The 25,769-nt window shown below is 41.8% G+C and overlaps 1 protein-coding gene across 4 annotated transcripts in view; it reads left to right on the top strand.

Moving 5' to 3' along the window:
- The window catches only part of Auts2 (activator of transcription and developmental regulator AUTS2), an 834,018-nt gene that overhangs the window by 194,980 nt on the left and 613,269 nt on the right, over nucleotides 1-25,769 (top strand). Inside the window, exon 2 of one of the 4 annotated variants that reach the window (XM_042688151.1) lies at nucleotides 1,950-2,030. The exons of the other annotated variants lie outside the window; for them this stretch is intronic. Within the exon in view, the coding sequence (XP_042544085.1) occupies nucleotides 1,950-2,030 (81 nt within the window). The remainder of the gene's footprint in view (nucleotides 1-1,949; nucleotides 2,031-25,769) is intronic. 4 annotated transcript variants of the gene reach the window in all.

Below are 25,769 nucleotides of genomic sequence, written 5' to 3'. Positions count from 1 at the left end.
GATGTTAGGAGATGGTACTCAATCTGTCTCCACCCTGCATTTTCTCTCCTACAATCTCCCTACCTACCCCCTTATCCTTTCCACAACCTCTTGGGTGTGATGTTCTCTTGTATCTGCTTTGCTCTCTGTCTTGTGTGGAAGCTGCAGATCCACTGTTAGGTTAGATTCCACCTGGAATTTGTATCAGGATCTAAGTTGACTGGAAGTCGAATAAGACCTCATGCCTTGTGAAGTCTGGACTCCACCCAGTGTAGATTGTCATCGCAGTCAGAGAATGTGATTAGGTAAGGAGCCTGCTTATTCATCTGCATGTTGAGCAATGATGATGAAAGGATGTCTGAACATACGTCCCACAGCAGCTATAGTCTGTCAGCGCTGGGCAGATTAGTGGCTTACTCCTACTATTAGCACAAGTCTTCTCAGCTTACTGGTTTGTATACTGTTAAGTGCTCTTTTTTATTAGGGACAGCAATGTTGTGCCAGCCAGACCAGCTGGTCAGCAGGTTTGCTTATGTTTGGAATCATTTCAGCTCCTGCTACCATGTCATGACATTGACTTTTATATACACATAAAAGGAAGCTCTTATTGAATTCTAAAGATCTTGATTACTAGGTAGCAAAAGGGTAGAAAGTGCTACGTTACATAGGGATGACTGTAAATGTTTTATCTAAGCATTACCAGAGAAATAGATGCCAGTTGAGGGGATTGTGGTGCTTCCAGAGGAATTGATAGTGATGAGTTTGGAAGAGATGGCTTGTCTTTAGATACTACCTGTGTGATCATGAATCTCAGTTTTTCATTGAGGAGGTAGGGATAATAATATGGACTTTGCTGAGACATTGTGAAGATTTAGTGACGTAGAACGTGGTGAACTGTTAATTTAGTCACAATGTGAGTACTCAGTAAACCTTAGACATTGAAATGAGACGTTAACTGCTTTGTAAATCACTTACTGTTCTGTACAGTTTGTGGACATAATCACATTCTGGTCCATTGTGGCAGAAGTATGAATTTTGTAGGAAGAGAGACCAGCCTTAGATTTTCCTTTCTTTTCCCTTGGGTTGGGCCTTGCTGTCTTCCATATGCTCTGTTATTCCTCAAATTTTGAGACCTCCCCTTGCTGGATGTGCCAATGCCTGTTTCCCTTTCCTTTTCTTATGAGGACTTGAGGCCATCATTGGTATTCTGGTATTCTCTGTGGTTTGGGGTAATTCCTGGTGAAACACCTTTACACCTGTTTATCTGTGGGCATTTCCTTTTGAAGTCATCTGAAGGCTGCATCTGTTTTGGAAATTGTGAAACAAGATTTTTCATGGCAAGTTTTATAAGAAAGGGTTGATGAGGTGTAGTTTTTGTAACATCAAGAAATACATTAACTAACATCTCCTGGTTTAGCAAGAAGGTGTTACTGTCAGACATCTTTTTAATATTAATTTTTGACATTTATGTTATAAGGCCACATGTCCTTTGGCAGTTTTGGCCAAGGCTGGTTAAATGCCTTACTGCCACCTCTCTGTGAGAGGTTTCCTGAGGTCACTTCAGATTCTGTGACTAGAATTGCTAGAACACTTTTAGACGATCCCAGTGCTGAATCATTTCCAGATAGGATGTAGTTGCTATTACCCACAGCAGCTCTGGCATTGGTATTTTAAGCACCTCTCCAGGTGGTTGTAGGGTGAACAGGGTTGAGAACCACAAGTCTAACAGCAGCACCCTGAGGGAGGAACCAGCAGCTCCAACCTCCATTTTGACAATGAAGGTTTATGCTTAGTTGTACTGTACCACCAGCTGGGAGTCGGGTATGTACAAGATGCTTACTATCTGCCACCCTAACTCTTTTGCTTGGCTAAATAATGGAAATGACCCCAGGTTTACCAGATGGGCATTTCACTTAGTTCCAAGCCTTTCACCTTCAGTGGTCCCTATGCAAATACTTTTATTGTTCCAGGAGGAGGAAGACCCAGCTTTAAAATGCATGAGGCAGAACACCAATCTTTACTTAAGATCAAGAAAGGCAGCTGTGTACAAGGTAAGTCTCCAAGGTACTGGGGCCATTTGTCACTTCTGTAAGCACCTAGTCCTTCCTAGTGAGTGGGTTATGCATACCTAGTAGAAATGGGTCTTCATTTCCCTCTTTTGCTCTTAAACACAATTATTCTTCTCCTCTCCTCTAGATTTTCCCTTCCTCTACCCTACTGAATCAGGGCCTACAACTAGAGTTGTAGAATTTGATAAGCTGTTAATTTTTTATAGAATGAGACATACCAAGCATGTATTAAGTAAGAGAGACTCCTTGCAGTCAGATAGTACTTTGTAGTTTAGTGTTAATTTCCTATCCAGAAGGTTCTAAGATCCTAGGAGGTGTGAATAATTGGGTAGGTAATAACAGAGGAGCCAGTTTCAGACTGGTGAGGTTGAGTGACATACCCAAGGTGATAGAGGAGGACCCAAGAGCCACAGCTTGGGCTATAAATCTCTTCAGTGCACTAAGCTTTGGTTGGTGCTTTTGTTTGTGTTAGAACATCCTATAAATGTGACAGATGGCACATTTATAAGGCCCTGTTTGTCTTGGCTGTCAGGGCTTTGAATACTTTGTTTGCCTTGTGAGAGCCCAATTGCTTGTGTGCATGCACTGCAGGTGTGAGTGTGTGGGGGTCATTGTATTATGACACATCTTGCATCATGTCACCTGCCTCTCAGCACCATTGATAGCTAGAAATATCCATAGTCCAAAGAGCGTGCTATCTTTCATTAGCAGGTGAATTTTGCCTTACCAAGGAGCCTACTTTCACTTGTAGTCTGCTGGGAGTCTGAATATTTGCAGGTGGTGTTTTATTTCTAGGTGCAGTCTTTTTCTCACGATGTGTTGTCTGCCTGGAATGATAATGATAGACTCTGCATGAATTTGGTTCTGGAAGATAGGCTTTTCTTGGGTTGTTTCCCTTCCTCTACAAATGTACCTTGACTCATGGAATGTAGAGTTAAAAAAAACTGCACGTCTGTTCAGGTAGAGTCAACACCCATCTACCTGCCTGCTGCTGAGCTTTTATCACATATTTGGCCACTGTACATTATTGATTTCTTAACTGTGTTCCCCCAGCAATACATCACTGAGGGCTGGTTGTGGCTTTGGGGAATTCTGCCTTGTCTGTGTGTTTCCCTACTCCACATTTTTCTTCCATCCCCACCTCACTCACAAGCAAAGATTCTTTTTTGCTTCCTAGTTCCTATGTGAAGAGACAGACTGCTAACCCTGTCTGAATGCAAGGAAAACAGTCGGGTTGGTGCTCTCAAATGCAGAAAAGTAGCTTTTATACTCAAGAGCCTCCTGCCTCCCTGTATATTAGAATGTGAATGGCACTCACCTCCCTCAGGGCTGCTGAGCTCCTGTAGATGAATCTTTATGATCAAAGAGGGAGCAAAAGAAGCCAAGCAACCTCTGCATTCTGAAGATGGCTGTGGTAGATGCTTCAGCAGAAATTGAAGCATGAAGTGGGTGTTAGACTATCACATGGAGTTCTTTCTTAGATCAGGAGGACTTGCAAAGGTGCGGAGAGAAAAGCACTCTATTCCATTTAAGGGGAAGCAGGCACTTGACTTGGTCAGCTATAGTGAGGATAAAAAAGCTTATCTTTTGGTTGACATTTAGAGAAAGCCTTTAGAGTCTTAGGGAATGAAAGAGTTGTTCTGTCCTCTGCTTACTGCACTTGATCTGAGTGTCTGAAATTCTGGATGAAATCTCCTTGGGATTGCTCATTCCTAGTCATCTGTAGCACTGTGGCCATTCAAAGTGCTGGCTGCCAAAGAAGCCTGCCACATACTTTGCTTCTTGTGGCTTTCCAGTTTTCCACATCTCTGGAAGATAATGTAAATTGCTACAGATTCTGTAATCTCAAGTTGTGGGCAAGCACTGCAGAGAAATGTGGTCATTGGGAACATGCTTGCTTGTCATCAACCCAGATCTGTCAGATCACCCTTCAGACAGGCAGAGCCCTGATTTTATTCCACTGTTCTCTGTGCTTGTAGACTCAAGTTCTGGGGCTATCTCCTCATTAGTCTAAACCAGTCATTGTATTTCTATTTCTCTTACCAGTTACTGGTCCAAGTTTGGCCAGTTGGACAGGAAGAGAACTTGTATGGGTGCTTCTAGAAAAAAATTTACTCTTTTTGAAGAAGAAGAGTTTCTATCTCCAGAGGTTGTCTATATGTGGTGCTTTGAACTTGGTAGCAGAAATTTTTGAACCACGAATTATCATAAGAGGACAAACTAACACATAAGGACCACAGAATTCTGAGCAAGAGTGTGTTATCTTTGATCATATTGTTAAGCTGTAGAATTGGCAAGCTTGGACCTAGGCTGCCTTGAGACTTACTGTTACAGGTGAGGAAACTAAAACTTTCTTTTTTTTTAATGGTACTGGGCTTTGAACTCGGGGCCTTGCATATGCTTAGCTGGTGCCCCATACTTGAGCCACACCTCTAGCCAGGCCCTTGGATGGTTATTTTGGAAGATGGAATATCAGAACTTTTCTACCTAGTCTGGCTTTGAACCAAGATCCTCTAGATCTCAACGTCCTGAGTCTCAACGTCCTGAGTCTCAACGTCCTGAGTAGCTAGAATTAGTAGATATGAGTCACAAGCACCTGGCTATGAAATTTCTCATTCAAGGCACTTGGTTGTGTCTCCTATCATTTAGTGTGTAGTATGTTCTGTTTCCTGTCATGAAGTATGTTCTAAGTGACAAATTATCTGACCTGTCCACACATGAGGTTTCAGATAAATCAGGAAATGGTAGAATGCTTTCAAGTGAGAGCTGTACCCATGATTAACCTGAACATCATCAATGTCACACACAGTATTCTGTAATATCTGGTGTTCTCAGAGTTCCCACCTCACTTCTGCAGCATTTCTTCATAGCAAGGGGGCAGACCAGTTTTTTTTGGGGGGGATAATCTAACTTTCTGTAGGAATGGGTTTGACTTATAACTCTGAAATGTAGTATGAGGCAAAATTTGTTCTTTTCTGATAAACTTCTACTTATAATTCTCGGAAAGATACTAAACAATCTGATAGACCTTCCCTTTGTATTATTTTTACCAATAACCTCTGTCCAACTTTTATGTTTACTAGTACCTCACATAAAATTCATAGTATATCTTTGTTGTAGTTTTTTTTTGGGGGGGGGGTCCAGTCGTGGGCCTGAACTCTGGGCCTGGGTGCTGTCCCTCAGCTCTTCAGCTCAAGGCTAGCACTCTAACTTGAGCCACAGCGCCACTTCCAGCTTTTTTTTTTTCTTCTGCTTATGTGGTGCTGAGGAATTGAACCCAGGGCCTCATGCATGCAAGGCAAGCGCTCTACCACTGAGCCACCTATTGTAGTTTTTGATAGTTTTATTATTTCAGTTATTTGTAAATGGCCAGCAACTGTAGCAGCACATTTTTCACCAGCCACAGTCAAGTCTTTGAGTTCATTGTTACGGAGGATAGTACTTCTTGTTTAGGTAAAGGTCCCAGATACCATGCACTGGAGCATATTGATTCTCTCACTCATTGGTCCATCCACTGGATATTCATCAGGTTTTTCTGAAAGTCAGCTAGGCATTGGAATGGTTTTCTTGGTTTGGAAATAGGGAGCAAGAAAGCAGGCACCAAGAAATTGGGACTGTAGGTTAAGAGGAAAACTGGTTTCATTGCTGGTCTGTAGGAGAGCACTGATTTGAGGGAGGCTAATGGTATTCATCCCATCAGAGCGGTTAGGAGCCAGGAATTCCTTTACAACACTGTCAGAGCAGGAAAGGGGGACTTTACTATGTAGCACAGTGTTGGCATCTATGTACAACAGGGAAATTCTGAGGTCAAGTAATTGGTGTGTGTACCATTATCCTATCTGACCTCTCCCTACACAAAAGGCTGGAATCTGCCATTTTCATCCTTTTGGAACTTGCTACTGTGAAGATTTTTTTTTTCTTTATGAGAAAGGATCAAAAAAGTTTTCTTCAGTAATACATTTACAATTAGGGAGCAGTGAGTGTGTATTCTGCTTCATTGGAAACACAGAGGTTTGGGGCATCATTGCTGGAAATGTGCCACACTCCAGGTTGAATTCATTCTGGGGATGCCAGAATCCAAAACCAAACAACAACAATGAAACAAACATATATGAATGACTTCTGGTTGGTTTATAACTGTTATCAGGTATAGTGGTGATCTTACTTAGATCACCATGATCTTAACCCGTGTCTTACTGAGCTTTAGCTTACTCATGCGATAGGAAAAGAAGAGAGCTATCTCTAGTGACAGGCTTCCACGTATACCCTAACTCTTTTGCTTAGATGGCAATACATTTAAATGATGCTTTAATGGCTGAGTTCATTTCTAAGATTTTAAACTCGTTTACTCAGTTGGCTCAGGAGCCCTGAGCAGCTTTAGTATTTTGTGAGAGCCAGTGGTATTCAACCCTTAGATAACTATTGTGCTAAAACTCTGAGAAAGACCTCCAGGTTCCCCAAAGTGCTTATTTCCTTTTTTTCCTAGAGGAAAATATTCTGGCTCTAGATCTGGCTTGAGTTCCTCTAGTGTTTTAAACCTTTGTTTCTTCCCTCTTTTACTAACATCACTGTTCCTGGCTGTGGTCATCTACTGATAAGTAGAGATGTAAGTAAGCATTCAGCAAACAGTAGCTTTGAGTAGAGGAACATGTTTCTGTAGGGACTCGGAAGATGGTTTGTAGCTCTAGAATGGAATGGCAGTTGTTGATGTCTAGGACCTGTCCTATGGAAATTCCAGATCTTAGCCACACATGCCAAACATCTGAAGTCTGTAGAGAATAAAGCTGACCACTAATTAAAGGTTGGGTAGCACAGACTAACCTGCTCTTCTCCTACCTGGCTCATCTGGTATGGTTAGCAGGGACACTCATTCTCTGAACATTTTTACCTGCTGAAGTTGTCTCCACATTGCTTCTTTAGAAGGCTAATAGAATTTTGGGATTAGCTGGGTGCCGGTGGCTCACGCCTGTACTTCTAGCTACTCAGGAGGCTGAGATCTGATGATCATGGTTCAAAGCCAGCCCAGGCAAGAAAGTCCGTGAGACTCTTATCTCCAATAAACCACTCGAAAACCGGAAGTGGTGCTGTGGCTCAAGTGGTAGAGCACTTGCCTAGAGCTGAGGGACAGCATCCAAGCCCAGAGTTCAGGCCCCACAACCGACCAAAAAAAAAAAAAGGAATTTTGGGATTATAACTCAATAAACCAACAGCAGGCTGTGGATAATGGTGGAGTGATACTTAGGAAATGTCCTTAGAGCAATTCAGAGATCCTTGCAGAATTTTGCCTTGTAGAAGAAATACTCCTGTAAGTTGTGTGTTAGAAAAACCAATAAACATCTACTATCCCTAAGGGGGAAAAACAATCAAGATAAAGTGGTAGGAGTCAGAGAGGGATTTTTGAGAAGAATATCTTGGTGACATTAAATATTAATCAGTTGTCCATGTTGTAAGATGTTGGTTGGAAGTGTCTTAAGTTCAAAGAATATGTTATCCGTATGGATGTCCACAGGATAATGCTAAAAGTAATTTTTATTAATTAGTCTTTCTCAGACTAAATAGTTTTAAACAATTATGTGGAAAGCTGTTTACAACACAGATTGCCACGCATAGCAATTTGTTGTGTCTGGAAGCTGTCCTGAGAAACTTCCTGACAAGACCTCGTGGCACGCCCTGTCTACTGGGCTGAAACTACCCTTGGGAATGGCCCTTGTATCTGAACCCTGCTTAACTGTTTACCTCAGATCCATGCAGCAGGACTGGTGTTAGGCTCCCCCAAAGCATTCCCCTTTACCATAGACACAATTACAGTTGGATTTCAACCTCAGTTATGGTTAGCCATCTTTGAATTGCAAGTTCATTGTGACTCAGTGAAAATTTACACTTTAATCCTGAAAAAATTCTTGAGCTTGAAACTTACCCTAGGGTATCTTTGAAAGATCCAGATTCTGGCGAGTATATTGTGCTCTAGGATAATTATATTCAAAACTTTACACCTATAGAACTCATCTGGGGTTTTAAAAATATAGTCATACTTGGACCATATCCCAAAACAATTGAATAAGAGTCTGTGGGGTTGGGTTCTAGGAAGTACAGGATTTCCAGCATTTCCCAAGGAACTCTTATGGGAAGCCAGTCTGTTCAGCCCTGCAGTACTACTCACTGGAGAGAAAGAGGAGCAGAGGAGGTCCTTGGAAAGTGAGGCCCTCATACTCCTTCCCTTTCACTAATAAACTGCTCTATTACAGAGCTTCCTTGAGCCCTTACCTCTGGGATGATTTCCTTGGATTTAGGAACTCATAGTCCATCAGACTGTATAGCAAAGGCCTTTATTCTAAGAGTCTAAGTTATTTCAAAATGGAATTTTGGGGTTTGGAGTCTTGTATACCTGAGTGTGAGTTTGAGCTGTTTTGAGGTGGCATTTCCTTCTTGCCCTTTCTCATCTGAGCAAAAGAGCTGGAAGCCCATTTGTGGTGCTAGTGAAGATTTAGGGAAAAGCCCGTTTCCCCCTTGCCCCCTTATTTCTGACAGAATGAATGTTACTGAGTCACTTGATCCTGGCTCTGTGATACAGTACACAGGAGGAATTTCTGCTTCATGACATTAATCTGATCAACTTGACTTGCTCTGGCATGTTAGACTGTTCTTCTGCCTCTGCCAGCCAGCCTAATCCTAGCCTTGCGTGTAGCAGCGAGCTTATAAGGCCTGCATCGCCTACCAGCCTTGATGCAGACTTCAAATCAACAGTACTTTAGAACACTCTGCAATAATGCCAGATACTTACCATTGTTGCTGCAGGGCTCCGGAGATGAGCCAGGAAGCAGCGGTCCTGAGAATCCATTACATTTCCTGTTGAGGTTGGGCCTGCAACAGCTATAAACCAGGACACACATGGCAAAATCCATGGCACAGCTGTGATGGTTTCCCTTTTTCATGCTTATGGTAAATGTTATAAACAGATCTCAGAACTTTGATCTGGTTTATGTTAACACAGTATTCCAGGGAGAGGCCACTGGATAAGATGAATCCCCAGTCCCCCTAGTGGGAGCTTAGAGAGAATTTTTGGTGAGCAGCACAAACATTACAGAAATAAATACCATCTTTTGAAATAGCTCTTTTGATTCAATGTTGAAGATTTGTGCCAAGAGATCCCCACACCCCACCTCACAGCTCATCACAGATATGGCAGCTTTCTCTTAAGAGCTTGTTAACACAAGCATATGACATGAACAAGATTTCTTGAGATCCCCACAGAGGAAGAATAATGTCAATGAGTGTGAGAAAGGCTGAAGATCCATTTGATACACGTCATTCAAGATTTCACTGCAGACCCACCTGTGGTCTTACCAGGGGGTCAAGGGTTGGAGACAGTTTGCTGGAATCTGTTTGGGCACTTAAGTTGTTGAGTGCTGTTTTCAACAACCCAGAGGGAGGAAGATGCTTATCAGTTCTGGTGCACAGGTGTCAGTCTGGCTCTGGGAAAAACTTAAAAAGGTTTGACATAGCAGTCTGGGCCTTTTGAGCAGCAAAGGCATATTGTCCTCGAACAGGTTGCCTGTTGGCATGCCTGATTCAAAGACTTAGTATGAGCCACCATTATCTGTGTTGTTAGGTACAAAAGAAAGGCTTAAGTAATTGCATAGAAATGTCAGAGACAGATTTTGGGTGGAGCGACCACACACTTTTGTACAGCCACATCTTGTCCTTCTTTTGGGAAACTAACATTTCTTCTCAGTGGCATAAACAAGTTTCTACTCAAAAGTAGCTGAGAATGCCTGAAATCAGCTATGGTCAAATGAATGGAAATGATGTCTGTTCATAAATCTAAATATAAAGAGTTTATCTATCTCCGTAGGGTAGATAAAAATCCTGCCTTCTGTATGGTGAATTATTGAGTCTAAGTTTAAGAATGTTCCTTGTAAAGGTAATCTGTGACAAATGCTTTTGTCACAATTCTTTTGCTTCTCTATTTGAAAGCACTCATTTTAATGTTTGTATAAGGTGGATTATTATATGGTGAAATTGCTCTAGTTATGCCTATTAAGGACTGAATTACCAGACTAAGCTCCCTAGTTGCTCACTTTCTGGATATTTGGACCTTGTCTCAGTGAGTTCACAAATGTCAAATCCTAGAACAATGTTTAAAACACTTCAGAAAGATAATGAGCATTCAGAAGAAGCACTGAGCAGCAGTTCAATATGTCTGTCTGTCTGTCTGTCTGTCTGTCTGTCTGTCTGTCTGTGAAGATGATGTTATGGGGTGTGCTCTGAGCTCACTCTAGCAGGGAACGCGGGCCTGAGGCCAGGGGTCTGCTTAATGCGCAGTAAGTGTTAGATATCACTGCTCTTTTGAGTGTGGAGTGTAACCACTCCAGTGTGGTTCTACTGGACATGCCTTGGCAGCTGGGATTTTAAGGAAGGCTTCCTGACACAGTAGGGATGAGGTGAGTTGACATCTGGCCTGGGTGATAGCCAGGTTGGCCTGGGGTTGTGGCCAAGTATTAAGCCTTTCTCTCCTGGTCTCATCTGAAAATGACCGTAAAGACCATACAGGTCCACGAGTTAGTGTGAGGATGACATAAGATGGATGGGCACATCTAGTTTGGAGACTGCAGGACTGCCCATTCTTCATATTCTGCTCCTTTGTTCCTTTTAGCAACAGTCTTTGAAGGCAGTACTGCTTTCTCTATTTTGCAGATGCTCAGAGAGGTTAATTTGCCCAAGGTTTTACAGCTAGACCCTTCTGTGGACAGGCTTTGAATCTGGATGTCTCACTTCTGGTTACCTTTTGTTCTCTTTATGCTACTCAGGAGGCACAAGATGATTCCAGCTGCTTCCTGCTTCATTATCCCCCTAAGTGCCCCACTGAGAGGAGGCTGCAATTGCTGGCCCCTCCCCTCCCTGCCTCCTGGTCATGTCATGAGTCACCACTGAGCCATTTGTGTCAGAGAAGAAAATGGGGTCTTGCTTATTCTCATGTAGCAATTTGCTGTGTGCTCTTGCTTATTTGTCGGGACCCCAGCCGAGAAGTGTTCATCAAGAGGCATCGTGTTTGTTAAGGGACCTCATGGTGTATTTTAAAAGCTCTTAGCTCTCTCTGGCATCATCAATTGTTATGCTTTCGCATAAGAAACAGTGATACTGAGCCTTTTATTAATGTTGCACGTTTTCCACTTAACTCTGACTGGTTAAATCTGGCATAAAATGGAGCCCACATACCTGCCTCCCTGGGCTGGGTAGCTTCTCTGTCTTGTTAGTGTGGAGAATCTTATTAAACGGGCTTCGATGATGTGTCTGCAGCCAAGGCTTGGCTAGATTTCTCTGTGTGTTCTTTCCTGATGCCATAGACTGCTTTGTTTCATAGACTTATAGATAAGGATAAATGATTGAAACTGGGAGCCGGCATCTGACAACTAGAGGGAGTGTGTGTGTGTGTGTGTGTGTGTGTGTGTGTGTGTGTGTGTTCCTGTATTCTAAGCAAAGCTTTTATATTACATGTAGGTGATAGAAGTGGCTGGCCAGTATTTTGAAGTATGGGATGACAGAAGGGCATCTATCCAGATAAAGGAACAGTATACTGGGAGTGGTGCAGTGGCAGTGACAGTGAGGTAGCACTGGCATTTAAAGGCCAGACCCAGTTCAAGAGTGTTCTGTATTACTTTCCTACACCCCCCTGTTACTGTGTTGGGGTAGATATTCATGTTAATCTCCCCTTTACAGAAGAGAAAACAGAAGCAGATCCCAAGACACAGTGGTCAGGGCCATTTGCCTCCATCTGAACCTTTGTTCTCTCCATGCCACTGTACTGTGGCTTGTCCTGAGTCACAAAGCCGGGCACAGGACCAGAATCACTGTCTTCTCATGGCTAAATTAGTCGTGTTTACATGGGGATGTTACTAAAAAGCAGAATGGAATACAAGAAGCTGAAGCTTTCTGCAGTGGTCTATGTGGGGGTATTCAACCCTTGCAATGGCCTCTGAGAAACCCATGTGGGCATAGTTGTATACTCCAACTTTACCTAGGGATATGAGCTGTGAATTAATGTCTTATTTGCTGCAATTAAACATGCCAATAGAGAAGGCATTACTTCTGCCAGATCTGTTCCATTCTCTCAGCCTCTGTGTTCACTGGAAGCAAACTGTATAGGCTTACAGGGTTGTTGGGGGCTGTCAGTGCTCCTGGGAGCCTGAAGCTGCTCAGTCCCCGAAGATCGGTAGGTGGAGTCTGGTTGTCAGTTCAATGTTGAGCTACATTGCCCATCTCTGTGCTTGTTCACTGTATAATGCTCCAGGTCAGCAGTGCAAATGTAGTCTCATTTTCTCCACATCAGCAACAATGAGCACTTTTTTGGGGGGTGGGAAGAGGGTTGGTCATAGGACTTGTACAGTGTGTGAGCTCTTTTGCTCAAGGCTAGTGTTCTACTACTTTAGGCCACGGCTTAAAGTTTTTGAGTGGTTAATTGGTGATAAGGATCTCAGGGGGACTTATCAAAGACCTCCTCTGCTCCTCTTTCTCTCCCAGTGATTACTGCAGGGCTGCACAGACGGGCTGCCCATGAGAGTCCCTTGGGAACAACAAATAGATTGAACATAAGTTGACCTGAGAGTGTCTTCTGTAATATGTCTACTGTAATACAACCTTAGTTTTGCCTATCTTTAAGTCACAGGACAAGTGCAGAAGCTGGTTGAGTTGAGATTCTACTTTGGAAAATAAGGATGACCCATTGAACAATGAGATGTACAAGACACTATGTTGAAAACAAACTTTACAACTTTGTGGGGGGGAGGGAGTTGGGAAAGGAGGAAAAAGATGGTAGGGGAAATACAAAGGATAGGAAATGGACTCATTACCTTGCTCATGTAACTGTAACCCCTCTGTACAGTATCTTTTTTTTTTTTTGTTGGTCATGGGGCTTGATCTCTGGGCCTGGGCGCTGTCCCTCAGCTTTTCAGCTCAAGGCTAGTGTTCTACCACTTGAGCTACAATGCCACTTCCGGTTTTCTGGTGGCTTATTGGAGATAAGAGTCTCATGGACTTTACTGCCGGGCTGGCTTTGAACCGCGATTCTCAGATCTCAGCCTTCTGAGTAGCTAGGATTACAGGCATGAGCCACTGGCTGTACAGTATCATTACAATAAAATTTTTTTTAATAAATAAAAGGTATCAATCTGAAGCTCATAGCCATTTTGAAAATTAGAAAAATATAAAACTCTAGTTTCTCAGAAAGCTCACATTCAAAGAACAATGCCACTTTACTCTTTTGTAAAGATTGTTGGAGAAAAGTGGATTGGGGAGTGGTCCAGAGAAGCTGGCCGTAAAGTCAGATCAGCTACACCAAGGGTGCAGTGTTGATCACTGCAGCCTTACTAGTAGTAGAGGTGGCACCCATTTGTCATGATTTGTACAAGACCCTGGGGCTTGCACAGGACCAGGAGTCATAAGATTGGGAGAAAGAGGAATATGACAAGTAGGAGTTGGTCAGGTGAGTGGCTCTCAAGTGTGTGTGGGTCCTCTGGAACCATTGTCACCTGGGATTTGTTAGAAATGTAGATTCTCTGGTTCTGCCCCAGACTTACTGAATGAGAAACTGTGGGCCAGCCCCCAGTAATCCTATTTCTGTTTTTAGCAGGACCTGACTATGTATCCCTAGCTGGTCCACAACTCATCCTCAGCCTGGGAGTCCAGGCATACCCCACCACACTCAGCTTCATGCTTTTGAAAACCATTGCTTTGCTTGCTATCTTTCTTCTTTTTCCAAACTTGAATATACACTCCAGGTTTATGTTTTTAATTGGTCCTTATGTACACTTTAATCATGAGTCAGTGGGTAGGTCTGTTTTAAAAAAGAGCTGTTGAGGAAACAGTGCAGTCTTATTATATTTCAAAGAATGTTTCTTAGTGTCCATTGCTTTTGTTCAGAGTAAGCTCGAAAAGAAAATGAAGATTCTCATCATGTGTGAGCTCATTAATAGCCATTTCATCTGCTTAGCACTAATTTTAAAATGTCTGATGTCTGTAGGGGAAATGCTTCATAAAATCATGTAGTTGTGAAATGTTTTACTAGGAGAAGCATTGAGAAGCCCACTGGTGCAGAAATGAAGCAAATACGTGGATTTGTGCAGCTCATTGTAGTAAGTGTGTTTGGCAAGACCCCATTATTCCCAGGTGAAAGGGGTGTCTGCTGCTCAGATTTTAGACTGTTTGGACACTAACGAGGATAACTACTGTTGGATACTAACCACTGAGTTAAGTTCTCCACATTTGTGTCTACAGTTGAGCAGGGGCAGGAGAAGACAGAGGAAACTCTTGATTGACATCATGACTACTATCCCTCTTCTTCTAAAAACTGAAACTAAAGGAAGAGTTAAACATTTCTGCTGCTTTTAATGATGGACTAGATTTTCTGTGATTGGTAAGGCAAGTTCATTTTACAAATGGATACTAGCAAACAAAATATAGAAGAAAATGTAGCGTTAGCATATCAACATTTGCAAACTAAAGTGAAGTATTTAATTTAGTAAGTGCCATCAGTGTAAAACAATTAGGTGAAAGGGTATTGGATAGCAGAATAATCTTAGGATGGCAAGGAATGCCCTGGCTTTCATAAGAAATGGGGAAATGAGTCCTTAGAATGATGGCTACCAACTTAGTGGAATAGTCAGGCTTAGCAACATCACAGTGGCTAGGAAGCCTGACAGCTTGATTCTCCTGATATGTTACACAAAATGAATTGCATCACTGAGGAAAAGCTTTGTCCAGAGTTGTAGACAGGACTCTAACATAGGAATCATAGGGCTTACCAAAACACTAAGAAGAAAGAACAAGATCAACATAAAGTCTGGAACATCCTCAACATAGTTGAGCTCTCTTGTCTGCTCAGAACAGTGTTCAGAAAATTTATTCTGAACAAAAGAAGCACCAGTCGAATGTAATGTTCAAATCTTGATTGGTTCTAGCTTCAAAATAATAACTTCTGTAAAATATGTTGGGGCAGTTTCATAAATTTAAATAGGGACTGACTATCAAATGAACTTAGAAACTTACTGTTTTTGTCCTAAGTGTGAAGTGTGATGTATTACTTGTCTCTGAAGAGATGCCCACATGAGGAAATGCATATGAAGAATTTAGTTTACAAAGTAACATATCTGCAATTTGCCAGCATTGTTAAATGAAATAAAAAAGTATACAGTTGAAGCATACTTGGTTTTTAACAGTTTCCAATCTAAGTAGAAGATATGGTGCTTGTTTCTTGTCTTCAGTGCGTTTGAACATTTTCTTAGAACAAAAGCCAAACTGGGTGCCTCAGTTCAGTTATCATTGAACTGTTTACACGCAATGTGGCCTTGAGAAGTCATTCCCATCTCTCAGAGTCCACATCTGTTATTGGGTACAGTAACATGTCACAAAGTGGTGAAATCACAATAAAATAACCAAATGCCCAAGAAGTAATGGTGGCAGTTATAAAGTCCTGAGTCTTGGTTTAGTGATTCAGCAGAGTGCAATAGGACATGTTCTTAAATTCTTTGGTAAGTAACTTGTCTCGAAGAAGCTATGAATTCACTGCAATTTTACATGGAATTTTTGAAGTTTCTGCCTCATTCATACATTCCCAAGAATAGACAAATGACACTAAATCCTCATTGGCTGACTCTCTACTGGCTGCCTGTCCTGGCTCAGGACTTCAAAGAGGTGTCAAGACTTCATTGACAGCCAAGTATAATGGTTGGAGTTCACTTTGGATGGGAGGGGCCTGCATGTGTTTTTTTTCCTGTGTGTGGGCAGGTGATGGACAGTGTGCTTATATGTGGGGAGCAGAAGGAAAGGGGAGCAAAAGGAAAGGTGTCCAGGGAGAAGACTGCATTTGGCACTTTGTCACTCTCAGTGGCAGAGGGCTGCAGGCTATCTGCTATTAGAAGAGATTGTTATTGAAGGGTGTGATGCAGGCCTGGAAGAGAGGCCTGCAGAGTGACATTGTTGGACATCAGCTCTTTCGGTGGACCTGAAAGGTGGTCAGTATGTGTCTTGTGGGAAGGAAATAAAGGAAATGGAGAATGGTACATGACAATGTTACAAGTTGAGTCAAATATGGGGGCTCTAGATCTAGTGAAGGGTATGGTTGCTGAGGGAAGAATGGTCTGAGTTGGGAAAGGGAATTATTCAACTGCAAATGCATGTGAAGTATTGAATTGTAGGCGGGTTGTTGGAGAAGATGTAAAATCAGCAGAGCAGAAACATCTGTATTGTATAGTACTGGATACTTGAGCAGGGCCTGGAGAATGGAAAGTATGCAGCAGATATTTGCTGAATGAAAGTGTTGTTTGGGTGACTGAAAGAATGAGCTGGGCAACCAGACACAGTTCTTTGTGGGGCTTGTTGGCCCAAGGCTCAGAGCCAACAGGTGTGATGTGAATATTTCAAATTCCCTTAGATGCTGATTTCTGAGATCTGTCTTTTATTTGTGAGGGCCTTTTCTGATGGTTTAACTTGAATGGTAATCAATTAGTATTTAGAGCAGAATGGGACATAACTTTCTGTGTCCGTTTTGGTGACACAGGGATTGAGATGGAGAGCAAGAACTAATTTGCATGAAGGTCTGTAGTTAAGAAAATCCTATGACCTCAAACAAGGCTCTTTGGCTCTTGAATACAGCCTTGTCTTCATTTCAGCGGGCAAGGCTAGGACAGTTGCATTTTGAAAGTGGCTTGTTAAATAATATATTACTATTGTGTTCAAGTGATCCAGCATGAAGAGGCAAATAAATAGTGGGAAATTCACATATTGGCTGAGCTGCCAATTCTTGTTACCCTGCCTACTCTTGTCCTTGTTATTTGGTTGGTTGAATAATGAAGATGATAAAAATGAATGAGTAGAACAATTGGTGATATAAAAAATCCTCTGATCCTCTTACTAATCTGCAGTGATTAGAAAGAGACAGAAATCGTAGCAGATATTAAGATTAGACTACTTATTTAGGAAAGGAGGTATTTCAAATGAAATTAGCCTTTTCTTTACATTGCTTTAGTTTTTGCTTTGCTTACCAGTACTTAGATGGTTATCACTATAAGTGATATATCAGTATGGTATTACTGAATGAAAGAAATCAACTGAATGAGAGAAATTAAGCAAATATACAGGCAAACCTCCAATGTCTGAGAAGGACATGGTTTTTCTAGCTCTCAGCTGTTCCATGAGGCATTTGGCATGGATTGGTCCAGCAGATAAAAACGGTATGGCTTTCAGAAGTCATCCCAAGACAGAAGAGAGACATGACACATGCTTGCAGGAGACCCTCTCTCAGATGATGAGTAATATATATTTTATACTCACATTAATATTTCATTGGAGAGAAGGTCAAAATCTACATTTAAATGGAAATATTTAAAAAGCAGGAGCATAATATTTGACTAAGTGAAACACTCAGGGTTTTCAAGAACACAGACTATACCCCTGGGGCCTGAGCTCTCTAGATGTGTTGTTTCTCAGAGCATACTGGGATGTTGGAGTTGCTTTAGTCTGACAGGTGGATCTGAGCCTTGGCATTTGGGAATCACAAAGCCTCGATTCCCCTTCCATCTGACCCTGAGTAACATCATATCCAATGAATAGTGGCCTATTTAAATCTCTAGAAATGGTTCTCCTCATCCTGTCAAAGGAAACTGCAGGATGGTGAAGGTGGACATAAATGGGTTGCTTTGTTTTTATCAATGGAAATCCAGCTAACATAGCTAGAGGAAGATGTCAGGAACAGGGAGGTCCTGGGTAAATTTAGAGGAGCAGAAGCTGGAAGTCCTGGAACCCAAGTTCCACTTCCTTGTCCCTTCCCTAGCCACTAGTAAAGACAATAATGATGACCAGGACTGGCCTAGAACATCATATATATTTTCTGGTGAGCTCAGGGCCGTGCTGTTAGCCAAAGGACAAGGTCTTCTTGCTGCAACTATGCCTTTGCGGGAACTTAGATAGTTGAAATGTATGCCTTTGCCCCGTATTTAGTTCATCGTCTTTATAAAGGGCTACCATGATATCTGTTCCATACAGATCTGGACAAGCAGATCTGGATCTGTTCCTGGAAAAATCACCCCAGTGAGGAGTGTTTGGGAATGAAAGGGCCCCAGTTCTCCAAAGCCGTGGTAGTGATCTAGCATCACCAAGCATGGACCTGTGCTAACCTAGATGGAGCTGGATGGGGTTGGGCTTGGTCAGTGAACTTGGTCAGTCCAAGTTCACTCTTTTGTACTTCTTCCTATGTTCCCTTTCATACAAGTCCAGCCAGAGGCAGTTGTTCAAAATGGACACAACTCCTGGATTCCAGTGATTCTGTTCTGACGCTAATGTGGACAACTTAGTTCTTCTGAGCATATAGCACTGTTCTTGTTTTTAGAGGCTCATAGTAGGCATCATCACTATTCTGGTTCACTGTCACCTCCCGGCAGAATGAGGGTGTAAAGGAAATGACCACCCTCCCTTCGACCTCACTCAGTTGCTTTTATGTTTGTGAGAAGATTCTGCATGCATTTTACTCTAGGCATACTGCTATTCCCCAAGGTTGCCACTGTGCAGGGTGGTCTGAAAGTACAGATGAAAAACTGTTATTGACTACTTTTAGATTTCTCTGGACCATGCAAGACAAGATCTAGTTAGCATTTTTGGCAACTTTGTTTATTGTGCAGTTTTTCTTGGGTTTGTAATCAGCTGAAATTCCTGTGAGGAGTATGTGAATGGTGCCTTTGCAGGGATTTAGACACTTGAATGCTTTAGTCATGTTCTTTGGTGAGCCTTTTTCCTTTTAATCTGCTGGCGCTGGGCCAGAGCCCCTATTAAGTAGCAGTATGAACATTCTTTGGATCACTACTCACCAGGTCTCATCTTATTCATTTACAGGTATTATTTTATTTAATCATCACGTGGCTTTCTGATCTAATTTACTCTTTCCCATCTCACAGCCAAGAAAGTGATACACAGCCAGTGAAGCACTTTGAGCAAGGTCATATAATCACTTGTGGCCAAGGTGGCTAGAACCCAGGCAGTTGAGAAGCTCAAGTCCCTACTGTTTTTTTTTGTTTTTTGTTTTTTTGGGTCCGGTCCTGGGGTCTGAACTCTGGGCCTGGGCACTGTCCCTCAGCATTTCAGCTCAAGGCTAGCGCTCTAACACTTGAGCCATAGTGTCACTTCTGGCTTTTTTTCTTTTTGCTTATGTGGTGCTGAGGAATCGAACCCAGGGCCTCAGGCATGCAAGGCAAGCACTCTACCACTGAGCCACCTTCCCAGCCCTCAAGTTCCTACTCTTGCAATGCAACTTAAGAAACTTTTCATCTTTCTCTCTTTTCCCCCACCTAGTATTCACACAGTTATATCACTTAGGGACATAACTGAAATTGGTTCATTAGAAGAGATGTAGAGATGAAAAGTTACTAAGTACTGACCTCTAGAACAAAGGCTTACCTATTCTTTAACCTATGAATGACTGAGTTCTTGAGGTGTGTCACTGAGAGTTGGGGATAGTAAGAGGAATGACGCTTAAAGTGTCCTGTTGTTGAGGATGTCACCAAAACCTGAGCCCTGAGAGACTTGTGTTGTGCCCAGTAGCTTCTATCAGCCTTGTAGTTTGTGTTGAAGATTTTGCATTTCATTCTAAGTGTGAAGAGTTTGGGTCATTAACTTCTACTTTGCTCTGCAGTCTCTTCCAGAATAGGACGACTTGTCTTTTGCCCAGGCACCAGTGTATTGCTGAGATCTCCTTGGCCCTCATCACTATGCCCTTGTGTTTCTGGAACCTTTTTCTCTTCTTCTGATTGATGTGCTATTCAGAAGCTGGTGCCTCAGGAAGGTTGACATCAAGCCTTTGGTCAGAGCATACCTATGAGGGGCACAAGTAGAAAGCTGAGCACAAGACACTATTCTGAAACATGAGCAAGGAGCGTGCCCCAATGAGGGATTGGGGAAGCCGCAAGCTGTGAGCTTCCAGAGGCTCACCAGTATTGCATCCCTAGCCTCTGAAATAGCTCTGCTTCTGCCTTGTTCCCACCCAAGTTTCAAAGGGTCTTCTTTGTTCTCTTCCTCATTATTTCCTCGGTTTCCCCTATATCCTCTCTATTTACATTAGCAAGGAGGTTCTCTGTAAGCCAATAGGAATAGCCTGCCATACCTTGGCTTGCTATTCCTGAAGGTAGCCTGGATTCCTCATTCCTTACTCTTAGGTTAAGTCTTTTTACCTGAGAGGCAGATGGAAAGCGGGTACAGCTGTATTGAATGGCCCTACTTGTAACCCCATTAAAGGGTTGTAAATAGTACTGTAATGATGTCTCAGTCATTTGTTTTGATGTATCTGAGCTTTTAATAAATCAACCACAGCTTGCTTAATAGGAATATGAGAGCAGGGTGCGTGGCTGCCAGCAGCTGCTAGTAAATTATAAAGCATTCATCTGTTTTACAAGGGAATTAAATGTTTGTTCTCTTTTAAGGGCCCATGACTAAACAAGGGTGTGTGTGTGTGTGTGTGTGTATGTGTGTGTGTATGTACACACATGTATGCGTGTGTTCATGTGTGTGCAGCAGCTTGCCTAATCTCCAAGCTCTCTCAAGGGCAATAACAACCACAGGTACCCAGGGAGTCCCCGTAGCCAGAGCTGTATGAGGTACAGTGCCCTAGATAAACCCATCATTATCCGTTTCAGCTCTGTGTGCATCTCCAAAGCAATATTTATTGGATTACATTTTTCTTCCACCTCAGAAGATTCCATGAAATATAAGTCCCCTCTCCCCCACACCCATTCTTTTAAGACTGTCTAGGGAAGGGGCATTAGATAAGCCATATATCTAGCATGACTGACGTTCAATTGTGTGTGAAATCAAGTTAGGCTCTTTTATTTGATTTCTGTGTTTACATTGGAAGTGGACTTCCTCTTTTCAACACCATTGGCTTTATTTAATAAGTACTTTTCAGAAGAAAGAACAGCAGGATAAATAAAGGTAAACAAAGGAGAGCCAAATAGCAAGGATTTAACTTGTGTATGTTATTTCTTTATTTTGAACTATATATATATATATATATATATATATAGAGAGAGAGAGAGAGAGAGAGAGAGAGAGAATGAGAACTATATTAGATGTTGTTATAAGTTTTTATTTCATTTAGAAACGCATGGAAGAGAACAAACACTATAGAAAACTAGCAATGGTTTTGGTCTGATTTTAGGACTTGGAAGAGAAGAATGTTAGATCTTTTCTTATTGTTTCAAGCTCATGCTCTGTATCTTTCCATTTTGCTTCCTCACTGTATTGTCTCTTACTTGTCATCAAGATGAATTCCTTAGACTTTTTTGTTCTTTTGTTAGTCCCTAGTCAGAATTCATAGACACTTTATTATTTTTTGGTTGTTAGTTTCGACAAAAGGCAACAGACATTACCCAGATTTTATCCATTGTGATTTTCTTTCAGTGCTGTAGTGGTTTTATATCCCATTGTTTTTGTGTGGTTCTTAATGTTCCTAGCAAAATTTACTATGAGATCCATTGACTATGTACTTCCTATTGATTCATCTTAGTGTCACTCTAATTTTATTTCTGAAAATGAAGTAATTATTTTTCCCATTCTCAGTTGGAGAGTGACTAAGTGATTCACTCAGCAGTTATTTATTGAGTGAGTACTGTGTGATAATCATTGGGCCAGATGCTGGGGATATTTGGTAATGATGTGGTGCTTTGTTCTTATGATATCTTTCTTAGGAATCTTTCAATTCACAAGTCATAACAGTTCACTCATTTAAAAAAATAGAGTAGTCCACTAGAAACTATGTATATATTTGTGATAGTTTGGTTCAATTTTTAGAAGAGAATCAATACTTCTTAAATGAAGAATACCAGTATCTCATGTTTGTTTTTTTGTATGGAGACTTTATTGATAAATGCTTTGTTTCTCTCATTGTCATGACTGTTTTATGATGTGGAAAACTTGAGAAAGAACAATATTAATAATAACAATTTTATATAGAAGCTGAATGCTGAGAAAACCAAGGTTCTTGTTTGCCAATTATAGACATTGCCTATGGCTTCCTCTATGCAAAATGAAACTGCCAAATACAGAAGAAAATGGATTCAAGCACAAGTCAAAGGTTCATGATTAAGCTAAGTAGTATGCAAATCTTGCTGTTGTGAAATTAATCTTAACTATTTCATCTCTATGGAATGATAGACCTTCGCTATTGAGTAGGCCTTAGCAACACATTAGTCTAACCTGCTGACTCTGCATATGAGAAACCCAGCTCTTGTACAGATCAGTTGCTGTTGTACCTAATAAGCCTCCATACTTGACATCCTTGCCTCTTTCTTCCCTGCATCAAAGTTTGTAAATCTTGGCAGGGATAGTGTGAATAGCAAAAGTAATTACTTTCTCTAATTTTACTATATTTACTATTTTACTTTCTCTAATTTTACTCTTTCATATTTGCCTGTGATTCTTCCTTCAGAGATGTTGCTTTTCTTAATTCAGAATAAGAAACAGATACATGATAGTCTGTCTTTTGTTTAACTGCATAAAAGCTTATGGATTGCTTTCCTTCATCCACATCTCTTTGTTAAGCTTCCTAGACTTCCAGTTTTATTCATAGACCATACAAGCTTAACTTAAAATGAGCACCAGAAAGGAGAATCACCAGACTAAATGCCTTTAGGTAGGACTTTTTTGTTTTACTTTTCCTCCAAAGGAGAAAGGGGCACTGAGAGTTCTAGACTCCTGCTGTGAGGGCCCCTCATTCAGGCTTCTCTTTCTTCTTCATGCTTAGGGACAGCTCAACTAGTCTTGGTTTAGGTCATCATGAATGGCAAGTCTTAGGGAACCAAGTTGTCTCAATTCACTATAATGTAGTCTTCATTTTTTGAAAAGCTATTTTGATTGACTCTCAGTCACCTTGTGTATAGTTTTGCCATGGTAGTTTGTCTTGAATGAATGGAGTGAATCAAGCATGTCTTCATTCTTTACTAAACACTTGAGACTGTTTGAGCTGTTCATCCCTTTTTTGGATTTTAGATAATGTGCTATTCTGATTTTCTTGGTATTTCTCCTCAGATGAGTTCCAGTCATTTGCGGGATACTTTAGAAATAGGCTGAATTTCAGGACATCAAAGAACATTCACATTTCCCCTTGCGTGGGCCTGATCCAGAGATCATCTTAGGTCTTCTTTGTATAGCCTGGTGCCTAGAGGCTGGGCTTCTAGAGACACACTTTCTTCTTGGATTTTAGCTGTTCTTTTGAGTCTTTATTATTAAGAACTAACATCTGAACTGTTCATCTTGGTTCTGTCTTTCAGCTTTGCACCACTCATTCTTATGAATAGATCTTCCCAATTCTGGCAATTCCAATGATGATTAGCCTTCATCTTCTTGCTTCCTTATCCTATCACAGATTTAAGCTTGATGCATCAGCTAGGTGCATAGCCTTGGGCCAGAACACAGCCTTCATTTTCTCAGTCCTACCAAACCTACTTAAGTAAGGTATCAGTGAAATGACATGTGTGCAAGCACCCTTTGGACAGTAAGCTCTGTCAAAGTATGATCCCTCATTTTTTTGCTGTAACCTTGTTCCTACAGAATATCTAGTTTCACAGGCCAGTTGGAAACTTGCTCTGGACTTCCAGTGGGTCTCTAGGATCTCCTTGTCTCTTTGACTGTGGGTGTATGGGACATTTGTACATAGTGGGCTTGGCTTGATGAGCATTTGAATGGTCACATTTCGTGTTCTTCAAGGAATTTGTCTTTAGTGAGCTGGGAATTTCATAGCTCCAGAGGTGATGTATGTTATGCCTGCCCTCTATGAGTGAAACACCACAGTGAGATTCTTTTTTTTTTGTCAGTCATAGGGCTTGAACTCTGGGCTTGGGCACTGTCCCTCAGCTCTTCAGCTCAAGGCAAGTGCTCTACCGCTTGAGCCACAGCGCCACTTCCCATAGTGAGATTCTATATGTATCACATAAGCACCTTGGAATGATAGACCGGGAGAGAGTCAGACCCGTGTAGTCTATGCAAAGGTACATTCTCCTCTCCTCCCCAAGCTAGGGAACCTCTCTGGAAAGTCTGATGAAACCCATGCTCTGACAGCTGCATTAAACAAAGCAGGCAGTTCTGGGAACAAGTCCTGAGAGGTATTATTTTTGTGGGTTTGTTTCTGTTTACCCGTTTTGACAGTGTTGTACGAATGAGGATGCTGCTGAGACAGCAGAATCAAGCGAGCTGTCTGTGCTCTCTTACTTCTTCCTCAGCTTTGGTGCTAGGCACTAGACCTGCTGCCAAGTTCAATTTGAAACAATGCAGAGACAGAACTTTTCTTCCTGCTGACCACAGGACAGCTTGTAGTTGCTTTCATGTCCTGCTGTGAAGGGAGGAGAGTAGTGTGATGGTGATTTTTTTACACAGATTGGATAGCTTTTTAAGAGCCCTAGAACTGGTACGTACTCCACCCACGATGTAAATATATCTTATTTTTCAATTGATGGAATTACATTTGTACTTAGGGACTGCTATTGATAAGACATGAGTAGCTCCTGAATGTTAAGGGATTTTTCTCTTTAGCTCTGATAAAAGGGAAATCAAGCTGCTAATGAAAACCATAGTCAAGTTTCAGGGCGGCTTTGTGCTTCTTGGTGACCATTGCTTGTGGACAGGTTGACGATACCAGTGTCTTTTTGAGGACAGGGTTAGAGGTGTGAAGTTTGATTAGCCATGCTCTGTTTTTCACCTGCTTCCAGTGACCTGAACTGGCCTTCTCATAGAGCTGGCTGTGACCTAGTGTGTGGACAGAGAGTGAGAGCTCCTACTTTGCTCTGGGGAAATGGCTCAGGGTATATATCCTGCATTGGTTCTGGTAGTGGAAGCCTTCATTGGGATTATAGCTCAGGACAGCTACTTGCATGGCAGTGTCTTGGGCTATGGATAATGGCTTGAAAATGGGATGGAGCTTCAAAGGTAACTGAGTCTTTGTTGGTCATATACTGCCTTTCAACATCCAGGTTAAATAAGATCAAAGGCCCACCTATCCTGACTGTTGATACTTTCTCTCATACTTCCTCAACTGTAAAAAGGAGAGGCTGTCTTCTTCCCTTCAGGGTCCCTGTTTTGGCTTTCTGTGAAAGTCCAGCAGAGGTAAGTCTGCCACTTGCTGAGCTTCTTTAGCCTGAAAATAGGATGGACTGAACTTACCCTGTTTTCTGTCCCTGCCTACCTGTACTTTGAGTGGAGGCAGTAGGTGAGGTGTTGCTGGCTGGAGGAGAAATGAAGGTACTACGGGGGGGAGAAGGTCTGTGGTCAGTAGGTCAATAGGCCACCCTACTCCTTTCTGTCAGGAGAGTGAACCAGGCGCTTCATGTGGCCAGCGTTGGAGTCTTGGGTTTACTCTTTTTTATCTTGCTGGTATCTTGTAGGGAACTGGACATCATATAGGTTCTAATTGTTCCTGCTTTGCATAACTTGCTGAATATTGTAGCAGGACTGTTAGATGAAGGATTGTGCTCCTCTAGGCTGAGAATCTTGTCAGGATGGTTATCACTGACCTGGGAGAATGATGAAAGCCAGTGCTATTAACAGTTGTATAAAATTTGAAGATTTTGTGCTCTAAAGAAGCCAAGGAAATTTAAAAATGTTCCATAGTAAATACCTTTAGACTTACTTATAGATGATGATGATTCTGTGTCTCTGTGTGTGTGTGTGTGTGTGTTGGTACTGGGGCTTGAACTC

The sequence above is a fragment of the Dipodomys spectabilis genome, unplaced genomic scaffold, assembly GCF_019054845.1.
Source record: "Dipodomys spectabilis isolate Male_0828 unplaced genomic scaffold, ASM1905484v1 ptg000112l, whole genome shotgun sequence".
In the NCBI taxonomy this organism is placed as follows: domain Eukaryota; kingdom Metazoa; phylum Chordata; class Mammalia; order Rodentia; family Heteromyidae; genus Dipodomys; species Dipodomys spectabilis.
The sequence above is the reverse complement of the archived record's forward strand: the minus strand, read 5'-3'. Positions and strand labels throughout refer to the sequence as shown.